This window comes from Pangasianodon hypophthalmus, chromosome 1 (assembly GCF_027358585.1).
Source record: "Pangasianodon hypophthalmus isolate fPanHyp1 chromosome 1, fPanHyp1.pri, whole genome shotgun sequence".
Lineage (NCBI taxonomy): Eukaryota > Metazoa > Chordata > Actinopteri > Siluriformes > Pangasiidae > Pangasianodon > Pangasianodon hypophthalmus.
The window spans coordinates 23,860,479-23,882,789 of NC_069710.1; the positions used below are offsets into that span (position 1 = coordinate 23,860,479).

A 22,311-nucleotide genomic window follows, 5' to 3' on the forward strand; every position below is an offset into this window, starting at 1 on the left:
AACTGATAACTGATATCTGATAACTGGTATCTGATAATTGATATCTGATAACTGATATCTGATAATGATTAACTAATATCTGATAACTGATATCTGATAATGAATAACTGATATATGATAACTGATATTTGATAATGACTAACTGATAACTGATAACTAATAAGGAATATCTGATAACTGATATCTGCTATCTGATAACTGATATCTGATAACTGATATCTGCTATCTGATAACTGATATCTGATAACTGATATCTGCTATCTGATAACTGATATCTGATATCTGATAACTGATAATTGATATCTGATATCTGATCACTGCATGAATGAGCAGGTTCACAGGTGTTCCTAATAAAGTGGCTGGTGAGTGTATATTGCAGAAAGCTGGGATTCACTGTCACAGCAATTAGACTATACCCTTAAACATTATTGAGCACGAACTCGTGGCTGTCTGCCTGAATGAATCAGACTGATTTGCTCTGTGAGGTGTCACTGCCTCACAGGATGACACTGGACTTTGTGTCTTTACGCAACGTGACATTTTTATGCTATAAGTTGCATAAAATAAAAAAAAAACAAACAAAAAAACCCAGTAACTTAAAAAAAGCACAGAAATTTAAATTGCAACGCTTTACTATGTAACACCCAACGCATCATTTCTGTATTTCTGTGAAATTCATATTAACAGTAGGCTCTCTTTATGTTTTATAGATATACACTACAACGAGCTACATCTGTGCTGTCATTTTAGGAAGTTTGCGTAGTCTCGGCGTAAGTTACGCACTATCTACACTCCCCGTACTATGACCGCTGGCGCTCCATGTGTTTGTGAATAGCATTTGTGGAGCGCTTGCTTCATGTAGCTGCTTCACCTCTTTGCTTGGGTCAAAGGGGAGGTAAACATATAGATTTAGCCACATTTGATGACTAAGAAAAGGACGTACTGTAGTTTAGGTTCGTATTCTTGCTTTTATAAGTGGCAGATATTTCGTTGCGTGGATTAGCAGTTAGCCAAAGCTGTGTATTATTATTCTTCTTCTCAGCAGAGGAGCTGAGTTAACAGCTACATCGCCTGGACTGACTGCGCAGCGGTGAGTCTATCAGCTAGCTAAATCAACTAGCCGACTAGCTACATTTATATATGTTAGTGTTTCACTCTTAGCCCATATCTGTCTCCCTGTTCTGCTAAAACCAATAGCTTCTGATTTGAAACATTGCTAACTCCTGACTCCTTAAAGCACCTATGGGTTATTAGCTAGCTGTGGACACTGAGCCAGTGACATACCTGAGCTAACTAGTTAACTAATTAGCTACTGCAGCTGGATATATGACTGTAAATATGTACAGTTACAGTATAGATGTAGTTAACTAGCTGATAAAAATACACTGCAGCTTAACAAAGGCTGTGGCAGTTAACTTGTAGAGCAGAGATGCTTTACAGATAACAGGTGACATCTACAATGCTTACAGTATAAGAGTATGTAAAGTGTAGACAACTGTTTTTGTTTGCACGTGGTAGTTATTCACCATATTGCTCTTTGTCTGATAGGACAAACAGATCAGTTGCTAACTGTGCAGATATTAGAATCTGAATCTGAACCAGGTGGCTAAATATACCTGAACATACAAGAGAAATGTCTTCATTCAGCACATATACACCAATCAGCCATAACATTATGACCACTGACAGGTGAAGTGAATAATATTGAGCACCTGTCAAGGGTTGAGATATATTAGGCAGCAAGTGACCAGTCGGTTCTTGAAGTTGATGTGTTGGAAACAGGAAAAATGGGCAAGCGTAAGGATTAGAGAGACTTTGACAACGGCCAAATTGTGATGGCTAGATGACTGGGTCAGATCACCTTTAAAACGGCAGGCCTTGTGGGGTGTTCCCAGTATGCAGTGGTTAATACCTACCAAAAGTGATCCAAGGAAGGACAACCGGTGAACTAGCGACAGGGTCATGGGCACCCAAGGCTCATTGATGTGCGTGGGGAGTGAAGGCTAGTTCGTCTGGTCTGATCCCACAGAAGAGCTATTGTAGCACAAATTGCTGAAAAATTAAAGCTGGCTATGACAGAAAGGTGTCAGAACACACAGTGCATCGCAGCTTGCTGCGTATGGGGCTGTGAAGCCACAGACCTGTCAGAGTGCCCATGCTGAATGTGTGCAGAGTGCTGATGCTCACTGCCAAAAGTGCCTACAATGGACAGGTGAGCATCAGAACTAGACCACAGAGCAATGGAAGAAAGTGGCCTGGTCCGATAAATCACATTTTTTTTTTACATCATGTGGAAGGCCGGGTGCGTGTGCGTCACTTACCTGGGGAAGAGATGGTACCAGCATGCACTATGGGAAGAACGCAAGCTGGAGGAGGCAGTGTGATGCTCTGGGCAGTGTTCTGCTGGGAAACTTTGGGTCCTCGTATTCATGTGGATGCTATTTTGACACGTACCACCTACCTAAACCTTGTTGCAGACCAGGTACACCCCTTCATGGCAGTGGTATTCCCTAATGGAAGTGGCCTCTTTCGGCATGATAATGCACCCTGCCACACTGTAAAATTTGTTCAGGAATGGTTCAAGGAACATGACAAAGAGTTCAAGGTGTTGACATGGCCTCCAAATTCCCCAGATCTTAATCCAATCAAACATCTGTGGGGTGTGCTGGCCATCAAGTCCGATCCATGGAGGCCCCACCTCACAACTTACAGGACTTAAAGGATCTGCTGTTACCGTCTTTGTGCCAGATACCACAGCACAGTGGAGTGGAGTCCATGCCTCGACGGGTCAGGGCTGTTTTGGCAGCAAAAGGGGGACCAACACAATATTAGGCAGGTGGTCATAATGTTATAAGAGGTCACACCATCGTCTCAGATATTATATAACGGATATACAGTATGATATAATTTATCCTGTGTGGTATTACACTCTAGTGTTATTTTCTAATAAGACTCACACATATAAAGCTGTATTTTCCTCTAACACTGCTTTTCTTTCTAGAAAATTCAAGGAGTTGTCAGAGCCGTCCTGACCCTGTGTTGCCATGGCGATGCGGGAGCTGGTAGAGGCGGAATGTGGGGGAGCCAATCCCCTCATGAAATTGACCAGTCACATGACTCAAGAAGGCGGGGCTTGGAGACATAGGTCAACGCCCACTGTAAGTAGTTTGTATTTAGTTATTGAGTGCAAACAGTTACTATACTATGTATAGTGTGAGGTATATTTAATTTTTGACTTTTTTTAGTTTTATCAACCAAAGTATATATTGTTTTGTATTTTCATGGTCTGTTACATGGTTTTCGATTTCTAATTCCTTGATGAAATAGGCAGCTGTCTGGTGTCCAGCTGGATGATGGGGGAAAAAAAAAAGTTTCTAAGGCTGATGTTCACAAAATATTTTGAGGGAAAGCTACCATGTTTATGGTGATAGTATACATTAAAACAAAAAGAAAAGTTTTAATTTTTTTGTAGAATTCACTTCCTGTGGGTATGCATTAGGCAATTCTTACAAAGCCCAGAAACACTAATGTTATGCTCACTAATTAAAGATGTGGTCACTGGTTAGAATCGGTGTATCAAACACTTCACCATATGCCTCTCTGTGTCTCTCTGTGACTGTCTTTCCACTCAGATCCCCCCAACGCCAATTGAAATAGCCACCGAGGAAGAGGTATCTATATGTTCTACTGACCAGTTATTTGTCTGTGACTTTTATGAGTTGACATCTAGCTTAAATCTACAATCAATATTTATTTTGGTGATGTTTGAAATAGATCTGCAGTGAAAAAAAAGAGTTAATAGTTGCAATGAGAGAAATTAAACAGTGTTATGGTACCTCAAGCAGCTGAAAAGCAATCGATCTTAAGGCTAAAAGTAGCTTTTAACAGGCTGATTAAAAACTATGTTTAAGAACCTTTTTAAAAATATGTGTCTATACTAATTTTAAGATCCTCATTATGTCCTAATCACAATGCATTTAATGCTGAAAGAAGGTCTTAAACCCCACAGAAAAGTTAAGGGTAGCATAAAGTACATCTATCCTAATGAGACTGGATCACAGGCAATCCTGAATAGCCACTGCATACATTTAACAGCACAGTCAAGTTAAGGTGCTTGTGAACTTTAATGACAACGAGCTCTAACGTCTTGTTTGTTAATAACTAAGAAAAGTAACACAGCACCACTGCAGATTTTTGACAACTCCGCTACTTGCCAGTGCTAGAGGGCTATGTAAATCGATACAGTAGTAAAAAATTAATTAAATTAAATTATAAATTGCCTCATTAATAAACAGTGTGACACATTTATATGCTGACGAGCCACACACATATTTGCTGTGTGAGTTTTTTGTTTTTATGCATTTATATAAAAATTCTGATTTATCGTTGTGTTATTGTATTTCATTTTGTGAAATTATTTCCGATCACTGCCAATATTCATTCATGAAACCCTCTGGTATCCATGACAGTGGGTTCGACTCCACCTTTCCTCTTAGCTCAGGAATTTCTTAGTAAACTTTTTATTCAGCTGTTTTATAAATAGGTTATAAGAAGGAACTAGTAAACTCTTAAGATATTATGTGTGAATACAGTGCCTGATGTATTCTTGTATCATTCCTGTAACACCTTTAATTCCAGCTGGTGAATGAGTTTCTACAGGCGCCCCCACGCCCTCCTCACAGTTTCGACATGGGGCAGCTTTTGGAAGAAATGCAGCAAATTGACCAGCAGACCTACAGACAGGCCCCACAAAGAGGTAACACTCTTATATACACACACTTGTGATGCTGAACAGTATTTTAACCCAAAGCTCAGCAATGCCAGTAGCTAAATGGAAGCCATCCTTAAATTTCTGATCTCAGACTGATTTCTGGTTTAACAGTAGCTGCCATGTTGCCATTGTGTGTCATTTGACAGCAAGCGCATACAGGAGACAAGAGATCATATTTATGCTATGAACAGACTTAGGGTCACATTGTTATCTACAACTATTTTAGAGTAAAGTTAATTAAAAAAAAAAAAGGCAGCATAGTTTTATCCTCTATTTAAAGCCATGGCTCGGCATCCGCTCAGATCAATTGCCATTATAGTACTACTAAAATGTGATATAAGATGTAAGATGTAAAAACTCTCTGCTTGCAGCTCCAGACGTAGCCGCATTGGCACTATCGGGTGACTGGGCAGCAGAGTTCCTGTCTGGCGCTGACTCTGCAGTTTCTCCAGCCCAGGCAGGTTTTGATGCAGCAGACGCTGACTGGACCAGAGAATTCATTAACGAAGTGGCAGGTTTGTCATTATACAACTTGTTTTTGGATCCCGTCCTGCTTTTGTAGGATGATTTGAGACAGTGAATGTAGTCACTCTCCTTCTCAGTGTTACACTATTTTGCCAAAGGTTTCTAGTCACCTGACCATCACATCCATATGTGCTTGGAGCTAGACTGTGGGGATTTACCCATTTAGCCACAAGGGCATTAGTGAGGTGAGGCACTGATGTCGGGTGAGGAGGCCTAGGGTGCAGTCAGTGTTCCAGTTCAGGGCTCTGAGAAGGCCACTTGAGTTCTTCCACACCAACCTTGGCACACTATGCCTTTATAGACCTCGCTTTGCACACAGGGACAGTCCTGGAACAGGTTTGGGCCCCTTAGTTTGAGTGAAGGAGACTCTTAATGCTACAGCAAACAAAGACATTCTAGACAATTCTGTGCTTCTGACTTTATGGTGACAGTTTGTGGAAGACCCACATATTGGTGTGAGGGTCAGCTGTCCACATACTTTAGGCCATATAGTGTAAGTTAATAACACATTTATAAATCTCTTGTTCTATAAAATGAGGGTTTTACTAAAACATGAGTTTACATTCTCAAAGGTTTATTTTAAATTGAAAATGTATCATATAGAAAAATCTTACTGCTCTCTCAGTGTTTCATTTTTAAATGTGCAGTAAATTTATAGTTGCTTGTCTGTGTTCCTCACCCACATATAGGTGTTTCTTGTTGCCAAGATGTGCCCTTTTAGATTGATTGTTTAAACAAGTACTAGCTCTGAATCTGAATCTCACCCCTTGACAAGTGCCATGATATGTTAGGCAGGAGGTGAACAGTCAGTTCTTGGTGTTGATGGTTAGTACCTACCAAAAGTGGTCCAAGGAAGGACACCCGGTGAACCAGCGACAGGGTCAGGGGCGCCCAAGGCTCATTGATGAGTGCGAGGAGTGAAGGCTGGCCCGTCCGCTCCGATCCCACAGAAGAGCTACTGTAACATAAATTGTTCAAAACGTTAATGATGTCTATGATAGAAAGGTGTCAGAACACACAGTGCATCTCAGCTTGCTGCGTATGGGGATGCGTAGCCACAGACCAGTCAGAGTGCCCATGCTGACCCCTGTCTACCACTGAAAGCTCCTAAAATGAGCATGTGAGCATCAGAGCTGGACCATGGAACAATGGAAGAATGTGGCCTGGTCTGATGAATCGTGTTTTTTTTTTTTTACATCATGTGGAAGGTCGGGTGTGTGTGTGTCGCTTACCTGGGGAAGAGATGGCACCAGGATGCACTGTGGGAAGAAGCCAAGCCAGCGGAGGAAGTGTGATGCTCTGGGCAATGTTCTGCTGGGAAAGCTTGGGTTCTGGTATTCATGTGGATGCTATTTTGACACGTACCACCTACCTGAACATTGCTGCAGACCAAGTACACTCCTTCATGGCAATAGTATTCCCTAATGGCAGTGGCCCCTTTCAAAAGGATAATGCTCCCTGCCACACTGCAAAAATTGTTCAGGAATGGTTTGAAGAATTCCCCAGATCGAGCATCTGTGGGATGTGCTGGACAAACAAGTCCAATTCATGGAGCCCCCATCTGTGGAGCATTTTGCTTGCACAGCTTTTGTCTGAAATGTTCCTATCCTGTTTCTATGGAAACTTTGTTTACTGTGCCTAATTTTTAATGATTTATCTACTATAATTACTGAAGTACACTGCAGTTTCTTTGGTCTTCGATTTTTTCACACATCTCAGTGTTGTCAAGGTAATAATAACAAAATTTCACTGACTCAGGATTGTTTCAGTAGCTGCTGTTTTACTTCTTGGTATTTTAAAGTGCATTATCTGTCACCTATTGCATGTTTTTAACCATAAGGCCATGTTGTGCACTACAGAGAAATAAATTATACTTGTTAACACATTGTGAAGGCCCTGCTCTATTGTGGAAACCCTTTATGGCCAAAGGTTTGTGGACACCTGACCATCACACCCATATGTGCTTTTTGAACATCCCATTGTAGATTTATTCCCCCTTTGCTATTATAATAACCTCCACTCTTCTGGGAAGGCTTTCCACTAGATTTTGGAGTATGACTATGGGGATTTGTGCCTATTCAGTCACAAGAGCATTAGTGAAGTTGGGCACTGATGTTGGCTGAAGACAGCCTGGCATGCAGTCAGTGTTCCAGTTCATCCCAGAAGTGTTCAGTGAGGTTGAGGGCAGGGCTCTGTGCAGGCCACTCGAATTCTTGGCAAACCATGTCTCTGTGGACTTCACTTTGTGCACAGGGGCATTGTCATGCTCAAACAGGTTTGAGTTCCTTAGTTCCAGTGAAGGGAAATTGTAATGCTACAGCACACAAAGACATCCTGTACAATTGTGGGCTTCCAACTTTGTGGCAGTTTGTGGCAGGCCCACGTATGGGTGTGATGGTCAGGTGTCCACAAAACTTTTGGCCATATAGTGTGCATGTTTTTGAGTGGACATGCAAAATTGCCAATTAATGCTCTCTCTTCTGGCTTGTTCCTCACTTCTTGTCATGTCCTTTCATGTAACCTCCACTCTCCATCTCTTTCTGTGTTTATCCCAGACCCTGGGCGATGGGCCGAAGAGTATCTGGAGCAGTCGGAGGAGAAGCTGTGGTTGGGAGATCTGGGAGAGAAGGAGCAAGAGAGAGAATGGTGAGAGACTGTATTAAATGGAATTGTGTGGAAGGCTGACAGAATGTAGTAAGGTTTAGAAAGCATTAACTGGTAAGTCAAGGTCAGAAAAGATTGTTCGGCATTTACAATTAAATTCAGAACCATTTTCAAAAGAATGAGAATTTTAACCTTGAGGCTTATAAGAGTAATATAAGCAGAACTGTTTGTCGGTAGTTGCGTGGATCATGTCCTTGGCAGCTGAATATGGCTTGGAACTTGCATAAAGGGAAAAATTTACTGGAGCAGAGTTCTTTGTTAGTCTGTCAGAATGCCTGAAGTAGCTGTGACTATCAGTCTTAATGACCTGCAGATATGTTTGATGGCAGTTTTTTTATTATTTAATTTTTTTTTTATTTCAGTGTGAAGTTGGAAACCCAGTTTTTTTCTAAAACATGATTTTTTTTTATATAACCCATTAGGACAAAAGAGTACCAACCAGGGGAGGAGCTGAAGCAAACAGCAAATGAACTTCTAGCAAAGGTTGATGACCCCAAGCTGCAAAACACAGAGGTGAGCATGTGCTTTTATGCTGCTGGTCATTTGCTGTACGCTTCTTCTTCTGGACCTTTCGTGTATTTAGTAATGCTTTATTTGAATTTTAAACAGTTCTGAAGGTGACAAATACTAAAGGTGATAAATTCTCCATTTGAGAGCTGCAGGTTATACTCATAAACTATGAACTATTTAGCCCATGGTACTGTGATGGACTGATAGATGTAGTCTACCAGTCAAAAGTTTGGACACACAGGATTGCTCACCATCCACTTTAATACGAACACCTGTACACATACGCATTTACGCAATTATCCAATAAGCCTATTCACGTGGCAGCAGCACAGTGTGTAAAATCATACAGATACAGGTCAAGAGCTTCAGTTAACGTTCACATAAAACATCAGAATGGGGAGAAATGTGATCTTGGCGACTTTGATCGTGGCATGGTTGTTGGTGCCAGATGGGCCAGTTTGAGTATTTCAGAAACTGCTGATCTCCTGGGATTTTCATACACAACAGCCTCTAGAGTTGACACAGAATGGTGCGAAAAACAAAAAACATCCAGTGAGTGGCTGTTGTATGTGCAGAAACGCCTTGTTAGTGAGAGAGGTGAGAGGACAACGGCTAGACTGGTTTGAGCTGACGGGAAGGCTATGGTAACTCAAATAACCACTCTTTATACCCGTGATGAGCAGAAAAGCATCTCAGAATGCACACCACATGGAGCCTTGAGGCGGATGGGCTACAACAATAGAAGACTAAATTTTAAATTTGTATATGAGACAAATGCGAATAGTGAAGTTAATGCATGTGTACATATTTTTTCGAGTTCAAAAGTATTTTTTAATATGTAGTTTTACTTAAAATTAATCGTTTCCCTAAACAAGTAGTTTTCATTTGGAACTTTGACGAAGCAGCCAACAAGTGCTTCGGAGCTTTAAGAAAAACCTGGGTGAAGCTTTCTCATGAAGCTGGTTGAGATGATGCCAAGAGTATGCAAAGCTTACTCAGTAATACTGTGAAGAAGAATAGCAAAAATGAGAAAAATAGTAAAAATAAAGAAAACCCTTCTCTAAGCATGTGTGTCCAAACTCTGGCCTGATAGTGTACTTTATTGAATTTAGAGGACAGGTTTGGGGGTGATACAGTGCCACATGTACATAATGCACCTCTACAAACTTCTTTGCAGCCTGTCACCACTAGATGAATTCAGTAATGTATTTCATTATTATTTTATATAGTGGTACCATAGCTTCTGACATTTGAGCACTTTTTTGTACTGCTTGCGTGTTAGCAAAGCAGCACGCTGAATCTACAGAGGAAAATTGATTATAACCTTAAATCTTTCACAACTATTTTGTTGCCAGGCCACGTATTAATTCTGAATGACTTGTAAATGGACCCTTCAGCCAAAGTGTTGCTTTTTTGTGAAATTGCATCTCGCTTGTTATGACGCCCTCCTCTTTTCATGTAAAATTAATTTCCATTCCCTATTTTACTTTGCATTGTCATTGCTTTTCTTAGTAACATAAATTTCAGTGCTTGTATTGCTTTACTGTGTGATTAGCGTTGTCATGGCAACATCAGTACATTAGGATGTGTGCAAAAAGAGCTGTAGATGTGTAATGGCCATTGTTGTTGTTGTCATTGTGCAGTTCCTGCGGTTTGTTAGGCAGATTGGCGAGGGCAGTGTGACTGTGGAGGACAGAGCAGGAAAGCAGCTCGCTGATAAAGCACAGGCCAGGGAGGCACAGAACTGGGCATCCAGCTTCACGAAGGTACGAGCCCTAACCAACCTCATAAAGAGGGCATGTGCAGCTGGCAGCCGTCTGAGCTCATGCTGTTTAGTGAGAATTAAAACGGTTAGACGACCACCCTTGCCCTGTGCATCCATTAAGTGCTGCATTGTCACAAATAACAACTTTCTCTGGTTTTTAAGTGATAAATGTAGTTCTCCCTCAGCTATAATACACTGACATGAGTTTTATGTCACTTTTAGGTGTCATTACTATAATATGTGCTTTGTCTTTCTGGCTTCTTCTTGACCCATTTACCTCAATCCATACCTAAATATTACTCTTCAATGAACCCAAAACAAAATCCATAACACACCTGTCCCTCCCACCTGCCCCATAATGGCTGCCCAGTTCCTGAAGGAATCAGGGGGAGGGATTGTACAAGTGGAAACTCGAGAGTGCAGAGAGAAGAATGACCAAGCTAAAGCTAAACAGGCAGAACAGTGGGCTAATCTCGTCAGTCAGGTAGGACCCCTGCTGCTTGGCAACACAAATACAGTGGTCCTTTTTTAATTTTTCTCTAATATGCTGGGGTCCATTTCTTAACATTTTTTTTTTTTTTACATTTTTGCTGCTTTATATGGTTACTATTTCTGCTGTCGTTGCTTTACACTTTGTGCTTCCTTGATGCAAGCCATTTTGCTGTTGCTTGTATTCTGTGAGAGCAAACCCACACAAAATGGCTGCCTTTTATTAGATCCGCTCAGTTCCTCAAAGCACAATAACGCTGCTTGATTTTTCATTTAAGGGCAGGTGCCTCTGTAGATGTATAGAAAGAAAGAGTAATGAGGGTAAGACGCTTTCTCTTTTAGGCAATTCCTTCTTTTTTTTAACCTTTTTTTTTTTTTAACCTTGCCCTCATTTACTTTTTCCTTGTTTCCATCATCCCCATGTGTAAGTGGTACAAGGTGGTTATAATGCATTATGAAAACCACCTGGTTCCCTTCCTCAGGTGTCAGAAGAGTCTGCTGAGTCCTGGGTAGATGAGTTCACCACGTCGGGCCCTGATTTTCAGCAGGCTAAAGCTGCCGTAGAGGTATTAGAGCACACATATGCATTTATTTCATTTTTAATAAATGTTATAGCAGCAGTTAAAGTGTGTTAACAGTTCTCTATGTGTGTGTTTGTACGTGTGTGTGCACACAGAGTGATATCGATTTCTGGGAGAAGCTGCAGGAGGAGTGGGAGGAGATGGCTAAGAGAGACGCTGAGGCTCATCCCTGGCTGTCTGACTTTGACCAGCTGCTTAGCAGCTCATATGACAAGGTAGCCGTGTACACCTACACAGGAACTTCTCCATTCACTTTGAGAAAAAAGTGGCAAAAAAAAAAACAGAATTATAAGTGATACACAGGTCAAAGCGAATTAGCTTCCACCTGTGTGGCACTTGTAATTCTGTTTCACTCTGAATAATTTCAGTCCCATATGAACTGTTTTACTGGGTGGTTTGTCACAAGCTGGCAGTTACTGATTATAAATGAGTGTTATATAATTTTTGTGCACAGGAGATACATACATGTAGATCTTGCATACATTTATCTAATAATAATATGGATACATTGTTCATAGTTTAAATGTCTGAAGCTTGGAGACTTCACTAGTGGAAATATCTAAGAACATATGCATGAAATAAACATTGTATTGGCTTTAATGTTCTTTTATTTCTTTGGTCCAAAAATTAATATATCTCCTTATTACCTTTGCCTAATGACTTCATATTGTTTCTCTGCGTCATAAGTGGAGGTGTGGATACTCTGGATGCTCTCTGTTTTCTACACTTGCTCAAAGCCAGTATGTAATACACTGTATTTGTAACCTGTGTGCTTGATTGTTGTCTGTTTCTCAGGGCTATCAGTTTGAGGAAGAGAATCCGTACTTGTCCCATGAGGACCCGCTGGCGGAGGGAGTAAAGAGGATGGAAGCTGGGGACATCCCAGGAGCCGTGCGCCTCTTTGAGAGTGCAGTGCAGAGAGAACCAGACAACCAGCTGGTTAGTCCTGTAGCTAATTCAGCACTCATACATAATAATAATAATAATAATAATAATAATAATGATCTGACTTCTTTCCTTATCAGTCATTTCTATAATGCTTCTTTATTTGCATGTGAGTTGTTTGTGTTTCTCTTATGCCTCAGGCCTGGCAGTATCTGGGAACATGCCAAGCAGAGAATGAGCAAGAGTTTGCAGCCATCAGTGCCCTCCGCAGGTCAGTGAAGGATACATGCACTTTTACAAACTGCTATTTGTAGGCTTTCGATTTCTAACTGCATCATTTCTTATTGCTCTGTTGATACTGTTTTATATTCCTCACTGTATCTCACTTTCAGGTGTATTGAGCTGAAGAAAGACAATTTGACAGCTCTCATGGCTCTAGCGGTCAGCTTCACCAATGAATCACTGCACCGGCAGGCCTGTGAGACGCTTCGTGATTGGCTGAGACACAATCCAAAGTACCGGCATATTCTCGAGCAGAGGGACAGGGAAAAGGAGAGGGAAGGAGTACGGGAGAGAGAGAAGGAGAGAGAGAGATTTGGATCACTGCTGCCAGAGTACAGAGATTTTAATGCTTTTGTTCCAAGTGACAGTAGACTCTTTGGGTAAAGTGTGGAATAGATATTGCATCTCTGTTTTTTTCTTGTTTTCTCTCTCTTCTGTCTCTCAGGGCTCTGTTCAATGAGGTGCAGTCGTTATTTCTGAGTGCGGCGGCTGCTGATCCCACGCGGGTCGACCCTCAGCTGCAGTGTGGTCTCGGAGTTCTCTTCAACTTGAGTGGAGAGTATGACAAGGCTGTGGACTGTTTTACTGCTGCCTTGTCTGTTACTCCACAGGTACACACACAGACACACACACACACACACACATATTATAGTACTTCTGGGGCCCGAATCAACTAAAAGCTCCAATTTTTTCCTTCATTTTTAGACTTAGAAATAACAGACTGTGTGACAATAATACTGAGTGCAGCAGCCAGTTTTGTGTGTGTGTGTGTGTGTGTGTGTTATCTGTATGCACCTAGGGTCTGAGAGTAACGTAATTTCAATTCTCTGTATGTGCTGAGCATGTGGCAGAATTGACAATAAAGCAGACAATAAAACAATAAGACAACAATAAAACACCTAGCAACTAATGTTTTCTGCCTCCTCATATATTTTTGTTGGTGTTTTCTCATGAGTGAGCCTCTAGGACAGTGTTTACATCAGCTAATTTCTCATCTGTGTGCAGCAGTAAAGCCATATCATCAGCAAGCAAAACAAAGGCAGACTGACAAGCGACATTTTGATTGAGATTTTCTCAATTGTATGTAAATTAGGAATGAGGAGGTAAAGTCACAAATCCAAATGGCTGGCTTGAGTGAATTCCTTGGACCAATCTTACACAGTGGGTTTTCCATCATCCCTAGAAACCTTTACTCTAACATTAGTTCCTGCCTGCATTTAGTTGCCATTCATCTGTATATGGCGCTCAAAAAATGGAACAGTAAAATGTATAGCAGAGTGTATAGACTTTGCTACTACCGTCTCATATAAGAACTTAAAAATGCTGGACAGGGCATACACACGAGACAAAATACATGCATTTTATAGTCTAACACGGTAAGAAATTGTCATGGGTAGTGGTAACCTAAGCACAATCTTGGCCCAAACTGGCCCAAATTGGAAAGTAAGTGGATCCAGAGCCTATCCCAGCAACACTGGATGTGAGGCACTCTGGATGGCACATCAGTCCATCGTAGGACACTGCACACATTCATTCACACCTATGGCCAATTTAGTGCAGCCAATCCACCTACTGGCATGTTTTTGGAAGGTGGGAGGAAACCAGAGAACCTGGAGGAAACCTATTTACATTTATGTTATTTGGCAGACACTTTTATCCAAAGTGACTTAAAATTGAGCTGAGCAAATGAGAGTTAAGGCCCAGCAGTGAAAGTACCGGGATTTGAACTCAGAGCCTTCCGATCAGAAGCTCAGAGATGTAACCGCTGAGCCCAGTGCCACTGAACCAGCTGAGTAACAAGCACTATCAAGAAAAAAACTGCCTTAAACCCAAACAAATTCACAACACAACAGGGTTATGTCACTAAGTCAAATCTGAACCTGCACCAATATGGAGCCAAAAATCTTTCACTCTGATGCAGTTGTTAGCCTGCTACTTCTCCATAAACTAATCTTAACAAAGCTGTAACTGTAAGCCTAATCCTAGTTGAATTTTATTCAGTGTTTTTGCACTACATTTTTATTTTGGAAATACAATTGATAAATATTGTGAAATGTCATTTTTTTGATTTTCACTCATTTCGCTCTTTTCTTTGATTACATGTACTTCTCACAGGTATAGAATGATGAATATGTGCACTGCTTTACTCAGAGTTTGCCAAATTGCTTGTTTCCAGTGTCTCAGTCTCTTTTCATTTACTTGCAGGATTATTTGTTGTGGAATAAGTTAGGAGCTACTCTAGCTAACGGAAATCGCTCTGAGGAAGCTGTTGCTGCCTACAGAAGGGCGCTTGAGCTGCAGCCTGGGTTTGTGCGCAGCCGTTACAATCTGGGCATTAGCTGTGTTAATCTGGGAGCTCACAGGTAAGAGTACTCTACTGAATGCTACTGTATTCTTACAAATCTGGTTTACTTATTGTCACTGTCCTTGCTGCTCCTCCTTTCCATACATTGCACTGTGTCTGTCTCAGGGAAGCGGTGGAGCATTTCCTGGAGGCGCTCTCACTTCAGAGGCAAGCTGCTGGTGACATGGAAGGAGGTGCAGGTCGGGCACCAGGCTCCGCCACCACCGTAATGTCAGACAACATCTGGTCCACCCTGCGCATGGCACTGAGCATGATGGGAGAGAGTTCGTTGTACGCCTCCGCCGACCGGCGAGATCTGGACACACTGCTGGCGCACTTCTGCCAGAGGGACGGAGAGACAGACTGAAGGAGGGAGAGGGGAAAGGAGTGGAGGGAGGTAGCATGCGAGTGTGGGGAGAGGTGTTTTGGAAGTACAGAAGAGTAGTTTAAGGAAGATCTAGAGTCGTTAGAGATGGATGACAAGAACAAAGAGGAGGGAAAGAATCAGACGAGTGTGAAACACTCAACACATGCACTACATGCTCTGAATGGACAGATAGACTAGTGATAATTGGTGGCTGTTCTTGAGAAATGGGTGTAACATTGAAAATGCTACATCGTTACATTACGTTATTCAGAGCTCCACAGAAATGAATTCAAGGTTCTTGTGCACAGAGTCCATTGTGTTTCTTCTCATGTTGTTAATCATTGATATGGTATGTCTTGGCTACTACTTGAGGACAGTATATTTCACTAAAAAGAGGTTTGCCTCTATTTCGAGTACTGATCATGTGTATGACTTTGGGAGGAACAAAGACTAAAAAGACTGGTTTGTGTGGGATCTTTTAGGAAGCACTAATAACCATGATTTGTAAGTCACAGTGTTGAGATGGTAGTTATTCTCAGCAAGAAAATAATGAAAAAAAGGTTGAGAAACATGAGGATGCATGCGTGCCCTTTCTCCTTCACTCCTTATCTAATTTGATAAATAATCCTGCTGTAAATTAATTAGCTTAATTGTAAATGCTGCCATCTTGTGTACCATAATTGTATTATTATTATGATGCCAGTTTTGAATATAGCCAACCGACTGTACGATTATATATGTAGCCCAAGCAATAAAACTTTGAAATAATGATCTTGTGTTTTTATTATAGAGGAAGAAGGTCAAGAGATATAGGTCCAAAATAATAATCAGTAATATATTTATACTATATATTTATAATTATATTATATTAATGGGTGTGTGTGTGGGGGGGACGGGGACGTGGATTTTGGAATTATTTTGAAAGAAAATACATCATTTTGGGAGGGAAAATAACCCTCCCATTATTTACACTCACTAGGCCAAAATCCTTGTGTTGTGTTTCAAATCTTTTTAAACACCCAGTGAATGGGAAACTCTCAGCCAATCAGTGAGGCGGACGCCTGCACGTGCGCGGCCTTTTATTGGCTGGTTTGAAAATTGCCGCAAATACGCTGCACGCGATTTAAATAGTCTCGGTGGCTGTTTGTGTGAGCAGCGCAGCTTGGGTTAGTGTAGTGTAGTGTAGTGTAGCGGCTCGGGAACAACTGAATATACTCGTCTCTCGGCTTTTTATTTTTCTTACAATTTACATTACGAGATTTAAAAAGAGGTATACTGAGGAAAGAGTAACCGAAGAAATAAGTGGCTGTGGAACGCGATAGTTTCAGGTGAGTAGACTTTTATTAATTATTCCCATTGCTAACCTGTTTGCTCAAACTAACGCATTTCAGCTTATTTACTCAGCTAACTCGGGAGCTAGTTAATTTAGGTTAACAGTGTGGTGGCTAACAAAGACCTGTTGATGATTTTTACATGTATTCCTGTCTCTGTCCTCGTCTGTAGTAAGTATACAAAATTAGTAAAGTTCTTGCTCAGCTAGCAACGTGTGCGTTAACTGCAGCGCTAGCTAGCTTTATTCATGTTTTTATCGGGCTTGCTAACTGCTAGGGCTGCACGATACTCAAGAAAAATGCGATAACTTGTTAAATAATGAGATATGCGGTAAGATAATGCTATAAGTGTGTAAAATCAATTTAAATTGTTTAGATATTTAAAAAACTGAAAATGACATACCCAACAACATACATATTTAATGTTCTTTTGAGGAAAAGAAGACATTCTCTGCTATCTGCTTCACGCTAAAACCTTGAATTTTCCTAACTTTTTGAAGTAATAAAATCATTTAGTTATCGCAAGTCCTTCAAATTATTCATATCGCGATATTTATATTTGCGATATTTCGATAATTTCGATAGATTGTGCAGCCCTAATATCTACCAACCGGAGATTAAAGTGCTCCTGGGAAGTTCGTATTTACGAGTTGGGAAAAATATGTCCATGACAAGTTGCTTATGATTTCCCCTTTTTTTGCGTATTTGTCTTTTATTGTCTACTGCACCTTCCATGAGTGCCCGCAAACTCAAATCTCGTATGATGCAGTTGTTGAATCATGTTTGTCAGCTAGTTAATTTTCTGCTTGAATTGCATTATTTTTCCCTTTGCTTTGAAACAGAAGCTGAACATGGGTACCAGTGAGAGCAAGATGGCCGTGGCATCAACGCCCAAGCCAGATCCGATCCATCGGCTCAAGACTCAACGCTTGGCCCAGCTTGCAGATCCTCGATCTCCATCCTGCGGGATCAACCGCACACCTATACAGGTAACACCTAGCCAGTTAATCACTAAAACATACCTGTTATTCAGTGTTCTCCTGAACTTGGATATTAACTGGATTCTGTATCCCTGTTGCTGTGAACATTTCTGTGCCATTTTGTGTTGCAGGTGAGTGGCGCAGCCTCTACAGTCCAAGAAGTTCAAGAGTCAGCTGGACCGGTATATGTCGATCCACGGTCGCCTACAGTTGGCATTGTTCGCACTCCACTAAAGGACAGTATGAAAGGTGAGTTAACATAGTGAAAAGGGATATTTTAATTCGTAGTTTTCCACTTAACCCAAATATGTTTGGTGGTGTTTATTTAATTTTGCACAGAATCTACAAGGCTAATGTAGCAATTTAATTAGAGCTCTAGATTAACTAATCATTTTCTGGAAATATAGGACCACACACTGCCTCGAGTCATGTCCATTTCTTTACTAATCTCGCACATGTGATTTAATATGCAGTATAACCACCTTATAGGTAACTGCTCTAAAGCTATGGAAGCAACCAACTTTTTACCGGAATCGCTTTTTCTTTAGCAGAATTTATGATTATGCTAAGTGTCAGACTGCTGTCTAAGATCTTTGATAAATTAATGAGGCATCAAACTGGTAAGTGTGTGTGATACACTATAACCAGTGCATCCAAAAAAATGTTGTAATACTGTCTTGTGTTGCACCAAGCCAATTTTTTTGCACAAGCCAGATGTGAACTTTAAGGAGAATATACGTCTACACACACCACTGAAAAGGTTTTGCTTAATGGTGGTTGGGCAGGAACAAACTCCGTTTCAAATTTCTAAGCCAATCTATCATTTAATGGTATACTACAGGAAATTATGGTGAGTTGTTGTGGGAAAGTGTGGTGGTCTTTGTGCTTGTTCTCGTCAAAATTCACTACCAAGTCTTGAAAGACTGTCTCATTGGATATGGCTTTTGGTTCCATGAGAATGTTTTTATGAATATAATATTGAAACTGTGGTCAACAAAGCTGCTCATTCAGAAATAGGAAAAAAACGCAGCTTTAAACCTGCCTGCTGTTTTGTGGCTGGCTGTGGGGGTTTTCTTCCACCATTAAACTCAAAAGGCTTGAATAAATTACAGCATAAAGTTGTAGTATAGTTTAGTTTTGTTATTTCTTCAGCAGGGTAGTAAAGAACACCAAAATGTCAGTAAATATGATCTAGGTAAAGCTGAAGGGACATCACATTTTACAGTGATACAGATACCATGACAATTTTAAGCTACAGTGTCATTTAAATTTTTGGCCATAGTGCCCACTGCTAGTACACTGTTCTAATCAGCAGAAGTGAAGCGTTAAAAGTCACTCAGCAGATGTTAAGGAAGAGGATAGATTAACAGAAAGCAGGGCACATTAATTCCCAACACTGTCCATGCTTCATCCAATCTTCTGAACAGGCTTTTGAAGCCTATGGTAGGGTCAAAAAGCACTTCAGAAGCAGTAACGCATATGAATGAACATTCCTGCCATACAAGAACTTAGCAAGTTGTGAAGGAGATTGAGTCTAGCAGGAGCTTGAATTTAATGTCCGAGACAACCTCTTTAAATCCGTTTATCACAGCTGTAATGTTAGGCAGTAGCATCTATTACTACTTGCTGTTTTCTATCTTGCCCCACTTGTTGGATGTTTGGCAGCCTCATGATTGAAAAAAACATGAATGCTTCTTAACATTTAGAAGTTTGATCTCGGAGGCAGTCCCAATGAAGGGAAAACCAGAATTAGATTTTGCACCATGGTCTTTGCTCTAAAACTTGTCTTGCTTTGTCTTTTTTTGCAGTAACGGTCAGCTCACTGGCTCGTCGGCTGAGCACGTTCTTCCTTAATGATGTGGTGGTTGGTAACGCCACTCCACTCCCCCCTGTGTCCTTTACTAAACACCACAGCCTGTCTAGTGTAGAGGAGCAGAATGAGCTGAACTCCAAAGAGCCCCTCCTCCCACCTCATTCCCACGACTCTGTCAGTGGGCCCACCAACTGTCTGTCTACTCCGGCAGATTTCAGCTCCTCCATGGGTTACGGCTCCTTCTCCAGCAGTCCGTTTGTGGTGGTCGGTGAGGCTCAGGTGGAGGTCGGGGTGGACGCTGACACCACAATTGATGAGGCTGAGGAGGCTGTCCTTGTGGGCCAGTCTACCCTTAAGCGGGAGCTCAGTCTCAGCATGCTCGGCTGCCGTGAGGGCGTTTACTCACCAGAGTTCTTCCCCTCAGCTGAGGAGCGTCCTTCCACTCCTCTTCCTCCTTTGGAGGAACCGCAAGATGTGGATCACTCCTATGCACTTCCTCATGTCACCTGTGAGCCCGTTCAGTCCGCTCCTGTTCCTGTCCAAGAAGCCATCTTGCCACCAATGACTGCTGACATGCCACAGTCACCTGAGCAGGAGGTATGTTTTCACTCAAGAGCAAGAAATCTTATATTGTTTTTGAAACCTACTTTGAACATATTCCCTTTGCACAGAGCGTCGCCGAAGAAAAGGCTATGCTGCCAGAGCCAGCTCTGAAACACTCTGAGAAGTCAAAGCTCGCCAATTCCGAACCAGCCAAGAGCGAAGTCCTTCTGCCTGCTATAACGTTCCCCAGGTTTGACACCCGCAGCCCAAGCCAGGCTGTATTTAAGCCCCAGTGGCTGGGTGTGGGATTTGGAGCGACGGGTGTCCGTGCTAGAGGAGTTCAGAGCCGTGGGAAAGGAACCTCCTCCCCTCTGTCCACCCGCAGACCAGCTACTGACGAAAATGAGAATAAGGTTGTGCTCAACAAACAGAAGCAGAGAGGTAAGTTGCCTTTGTCATGCATACACTTACTTATTTATTTTATTTTTTAAATCTATTTTGGTGACAAGAGTGTGTACTTTTTAATGCAGAATGGTGAATTTTCTTTCATCTATGTTTAAGGTTTTTACATTAGCTTGGTGATTGTCATTAGTGAGTTGTCTTTTGTGTTTTTTTTTTTTTTGTTTGTTTTTTTTCCCCTCCCTCTGCTGCAGGCAAAACTCTTATTGGTGAAGGCAGATCCCCTCTGCAGATCCTCAAGGAAACCAATTCACCCAGAAACAACAGTGCACAGGTTTATCCCTCGTTCCTTATATCTGTCTCTCTCTTATCTCATTCATGCACACTGTCATTATACAGCCTCTCACACAGAAATTCTTTATTATGTGCAGATTGTAGGCCCAGATTAAAACACAATGTTAGTATTTAATGAATTCTAGGCTGAACACAACATTAGGAAGCACTATATTTAAGTCAATAACTTGATTTTTATTCTTTGTTTCTTTAAATATAATGCAATGCCATTATCTGTATCTGCTCCAAATATTCTTTTTTTTTTTTTTTTAATTATTTTTTAACCTTACTACTATGCCCCTAGAAACACTGAAACTGAACAAAAAAAGCAATTTGCAGAACATAACTGTACCAAACAGCTTTACAATTCTCAAGCAGCCTCAGCTACTTCACTTGAGTTTCTAATGGGTCTCGGCCAGATGCCCTGTGGATATTTCCGGCAAGCTTCTTGTCTAATGTGACTGATAAGCTAGGGAATTATTTTTCAAAACAACATATTTCCCAAATCAAGGGAGAAAAGGAACAGTGTCTCCTATTCATGTCTATTTGTATTCATTTAGAACATGTTATCTGTTCAATGTGAATAATGTATTCATATATAGTTACAATTTATAGTCCCCAATTTATAAATGCAGTAGTTCTATTGAAAAGTGCTAAGTGCTGATCTATAATTTGCCAGAGAGTGATGAGTTCAGTTGTGCAAATGAATGTGGTATTTTATTTCTCCACTTAGAAAAATGCTCACAGGAGTCTGTCCATTTAAAAACCTTGTATGTTGTCTCTCTTTCTGTGCAGATGAAGCTGAAGGTTTCTACACCAGAGAAGCAGAGGTTTAGCCAAATGGACAGAAGAGCTCTCGTTCTTTCTCTCAACAAAGAGAACCAGTGAAGGACAGAAACTAAGTGGACAGAATAATGGACTGGATTATATTTCCAAGCAAACACTCTGTCCATAGAGCCCAGTTTATCTCTCAGAAAGCAGCTGTACAGTGATGGTGAACTTTGTGTGTGTGTGTGTGCCATGTCTGGATGTAATTTTACATTCCTTTTTCTGCCATCTTGTCAATGTCTTTTTTTTTTTCTTTTTTTTTCCCAAAAAGTTGTAAATAAAATCTTTTATTTTAAATTTACTGTCTTATGTCTGCATCAGAAGAATTTGTTCTTATTCAGGAACTCTGGTGTTACACTTAACACAATATTAAAGTTAGCCAAGGTTTTCTTTTTCTATGATGTACACTCACTGTCCATGTTAATAGAAACACCTGTACACCTGCACATTCATGCAGTTATCTAATCATTCAATCATGTGGTGCAGCACAATGCAAAAAAATCATGCGGATACAGGTCAAGAGCTTCAGTTAATGTTCACAACAAAGATCAGAATGGGGGAAAAGCATGATCTGTGACTTTAACCATGGCATGGTTGTTGCCAGATGGTTACACCTGGTTTGCTGGTTTGAGTATTTCAGAAACTGCTGATCTCCTGGGATTATCACACTCAACAGTCTCTACAGTTTACATAGAATGGTGTGAAAAACAGTGGAGAGAAAGAAGGAAAAAAAAAAAAAAAACAGCCTGTGAGTGGAGGGTCTGCAGGCTGACAACCACAGAAGACCACCTTGGGTTCCACTCCTGTCAGCCAAGAACAGGAATCTGAGGCTATCATGGGCACAGACTCACCCAGACTGACAGTTGAAGACTGGAAAATGACCAGGTGATTTGTTTTCTAA

At 41.0% G+C, this 22,311-nt stretch overlaps 2 protein-coding genes across 4 annotated transcripts; both read left to right on the plus strand.

The window, feature by feature from the left end:
• Window positions 1-826: 826 nt before the first annotated feature.
• pex5 (peroxisomal biogenesis factor 5) lies at window positions 827-15,951 on the plus strand. 3 transcript variants are annotated; one of them, XM_053233424.1, is made up of 17 exons: window positions 827-1,090; window positions 3,002-3,158; window positions 3,633-3,671; window positions 4,639-4,756; window positions 5,143-5,286; window positions 7,852-7,942; window positions 8,383-8,473; window positions 10,114-10,236; window positions 10,606-10,719; window positions 11,207-11,290; window positions 11,401-11,520; window positions 12,101-12,244; window positions 12,391-12,461; window positions 12,583-12,804; window positions 12,918-13,083; window positions 14,678-14,835; window positions 14,943-15,951. In XM_053233424.1, the coding sequence occupies exons 2-17, from the start codon at window positions 3,045-3,047 to the stop codon at window positions 15,181-15,183; spliced, it is 2,040 nt and encodes a 679-aa protein (XP_053089399.1). In that variant the 5' UTR covers window positions 827-1,090; window positions 3,002-3,044; the 3' UTR covers window positions 15,184-15,951. The 3 variants fall into 3 exon arrangements, with proteins under 3 accessions (XP_053089399.1, XP_026795954.3, XP_053089406.1); XM_026940153.3 differs by lacking the exon at window positions 10,606-10,719; XM_053233431.1 differs by lacking the exons at window positions 10,114-10,236; window positions 10,606-10,719.
• Window positions 15,952-16,285: 334 nt separating this feature from the next.
• Window positions 16,286-21,707, plus strand: cdca3 (cell division cycle associated 3). The gene is made up of 7 exons (XM_034314755.2): window positions 16,286-16,511; window positions 17,357-17,503; window positions 17,626-17,743; window positions 19,303-19,904; window positions 19,979-20,291; window positions 20,504-20,583; window positions 21,378-21,707. The coding sequence occupies exons 2-7, from the start codon at window positions 17,366-17,368 to the stop codon at window positions 21,468-21,470; spliced, it is 1,344 nt and encodes a 447-aa protein (XP_034170646.2). The 5' UTR covers window positions 16,286-16,511; window positions 17,357-17,365; the 3' UTR covers window positions 21,471-21,707.
• The last annotated feature ends 604 nt before the right edge of the window (window positions 21,708-22,311 follow it).

Bases quoted from the DNA above. Each gene is read 5' to 3' on its own strand.
- pex5 (XM_053233424.1), top strand. From the start codon at position 3,045: ATGGCGATGCGGGAGCTGGTAGAGGCGGAATGTGGGGGAGCCAATCCC. The intron at 8,474-10,113 runs GTGAGCATGTGC...GTCATTGTGCAG, and splicing joins CCAAGCTGCAAAACACAGAG to TTCCTGCGGTTTGTTAGGCA. The intron at 12,805-12,917 runs GTACAGAGATTT...TCTGTCTCTCAG, and splicing joins TTTGGATCACTGCTGCCAGA to GGCTCTGTTCAATGAGGTGC.
- cdca3 (XM_034314755.2), top strand. From the start codon at position 17,366: ATGGGTACCAGTGAGAGCAAGATGGCCGTGGCATCAACGCCCAAGCCA. The intron at 17,744-19,302 runs GTGAGTTAACAT...CTTTTTTTGCAG, and splicing joins ACTAAAGGACAGTATGAAAG to TAACGGTCAGCTCACTGGCT. The intron at 20,584-21,377 runs GTTTATCCCTCG...CTTTCTGTGCAG, and splicing joins CCAGAAACAACAGTGCACAG to ATGAAGCTGAAGGTTTCTAC.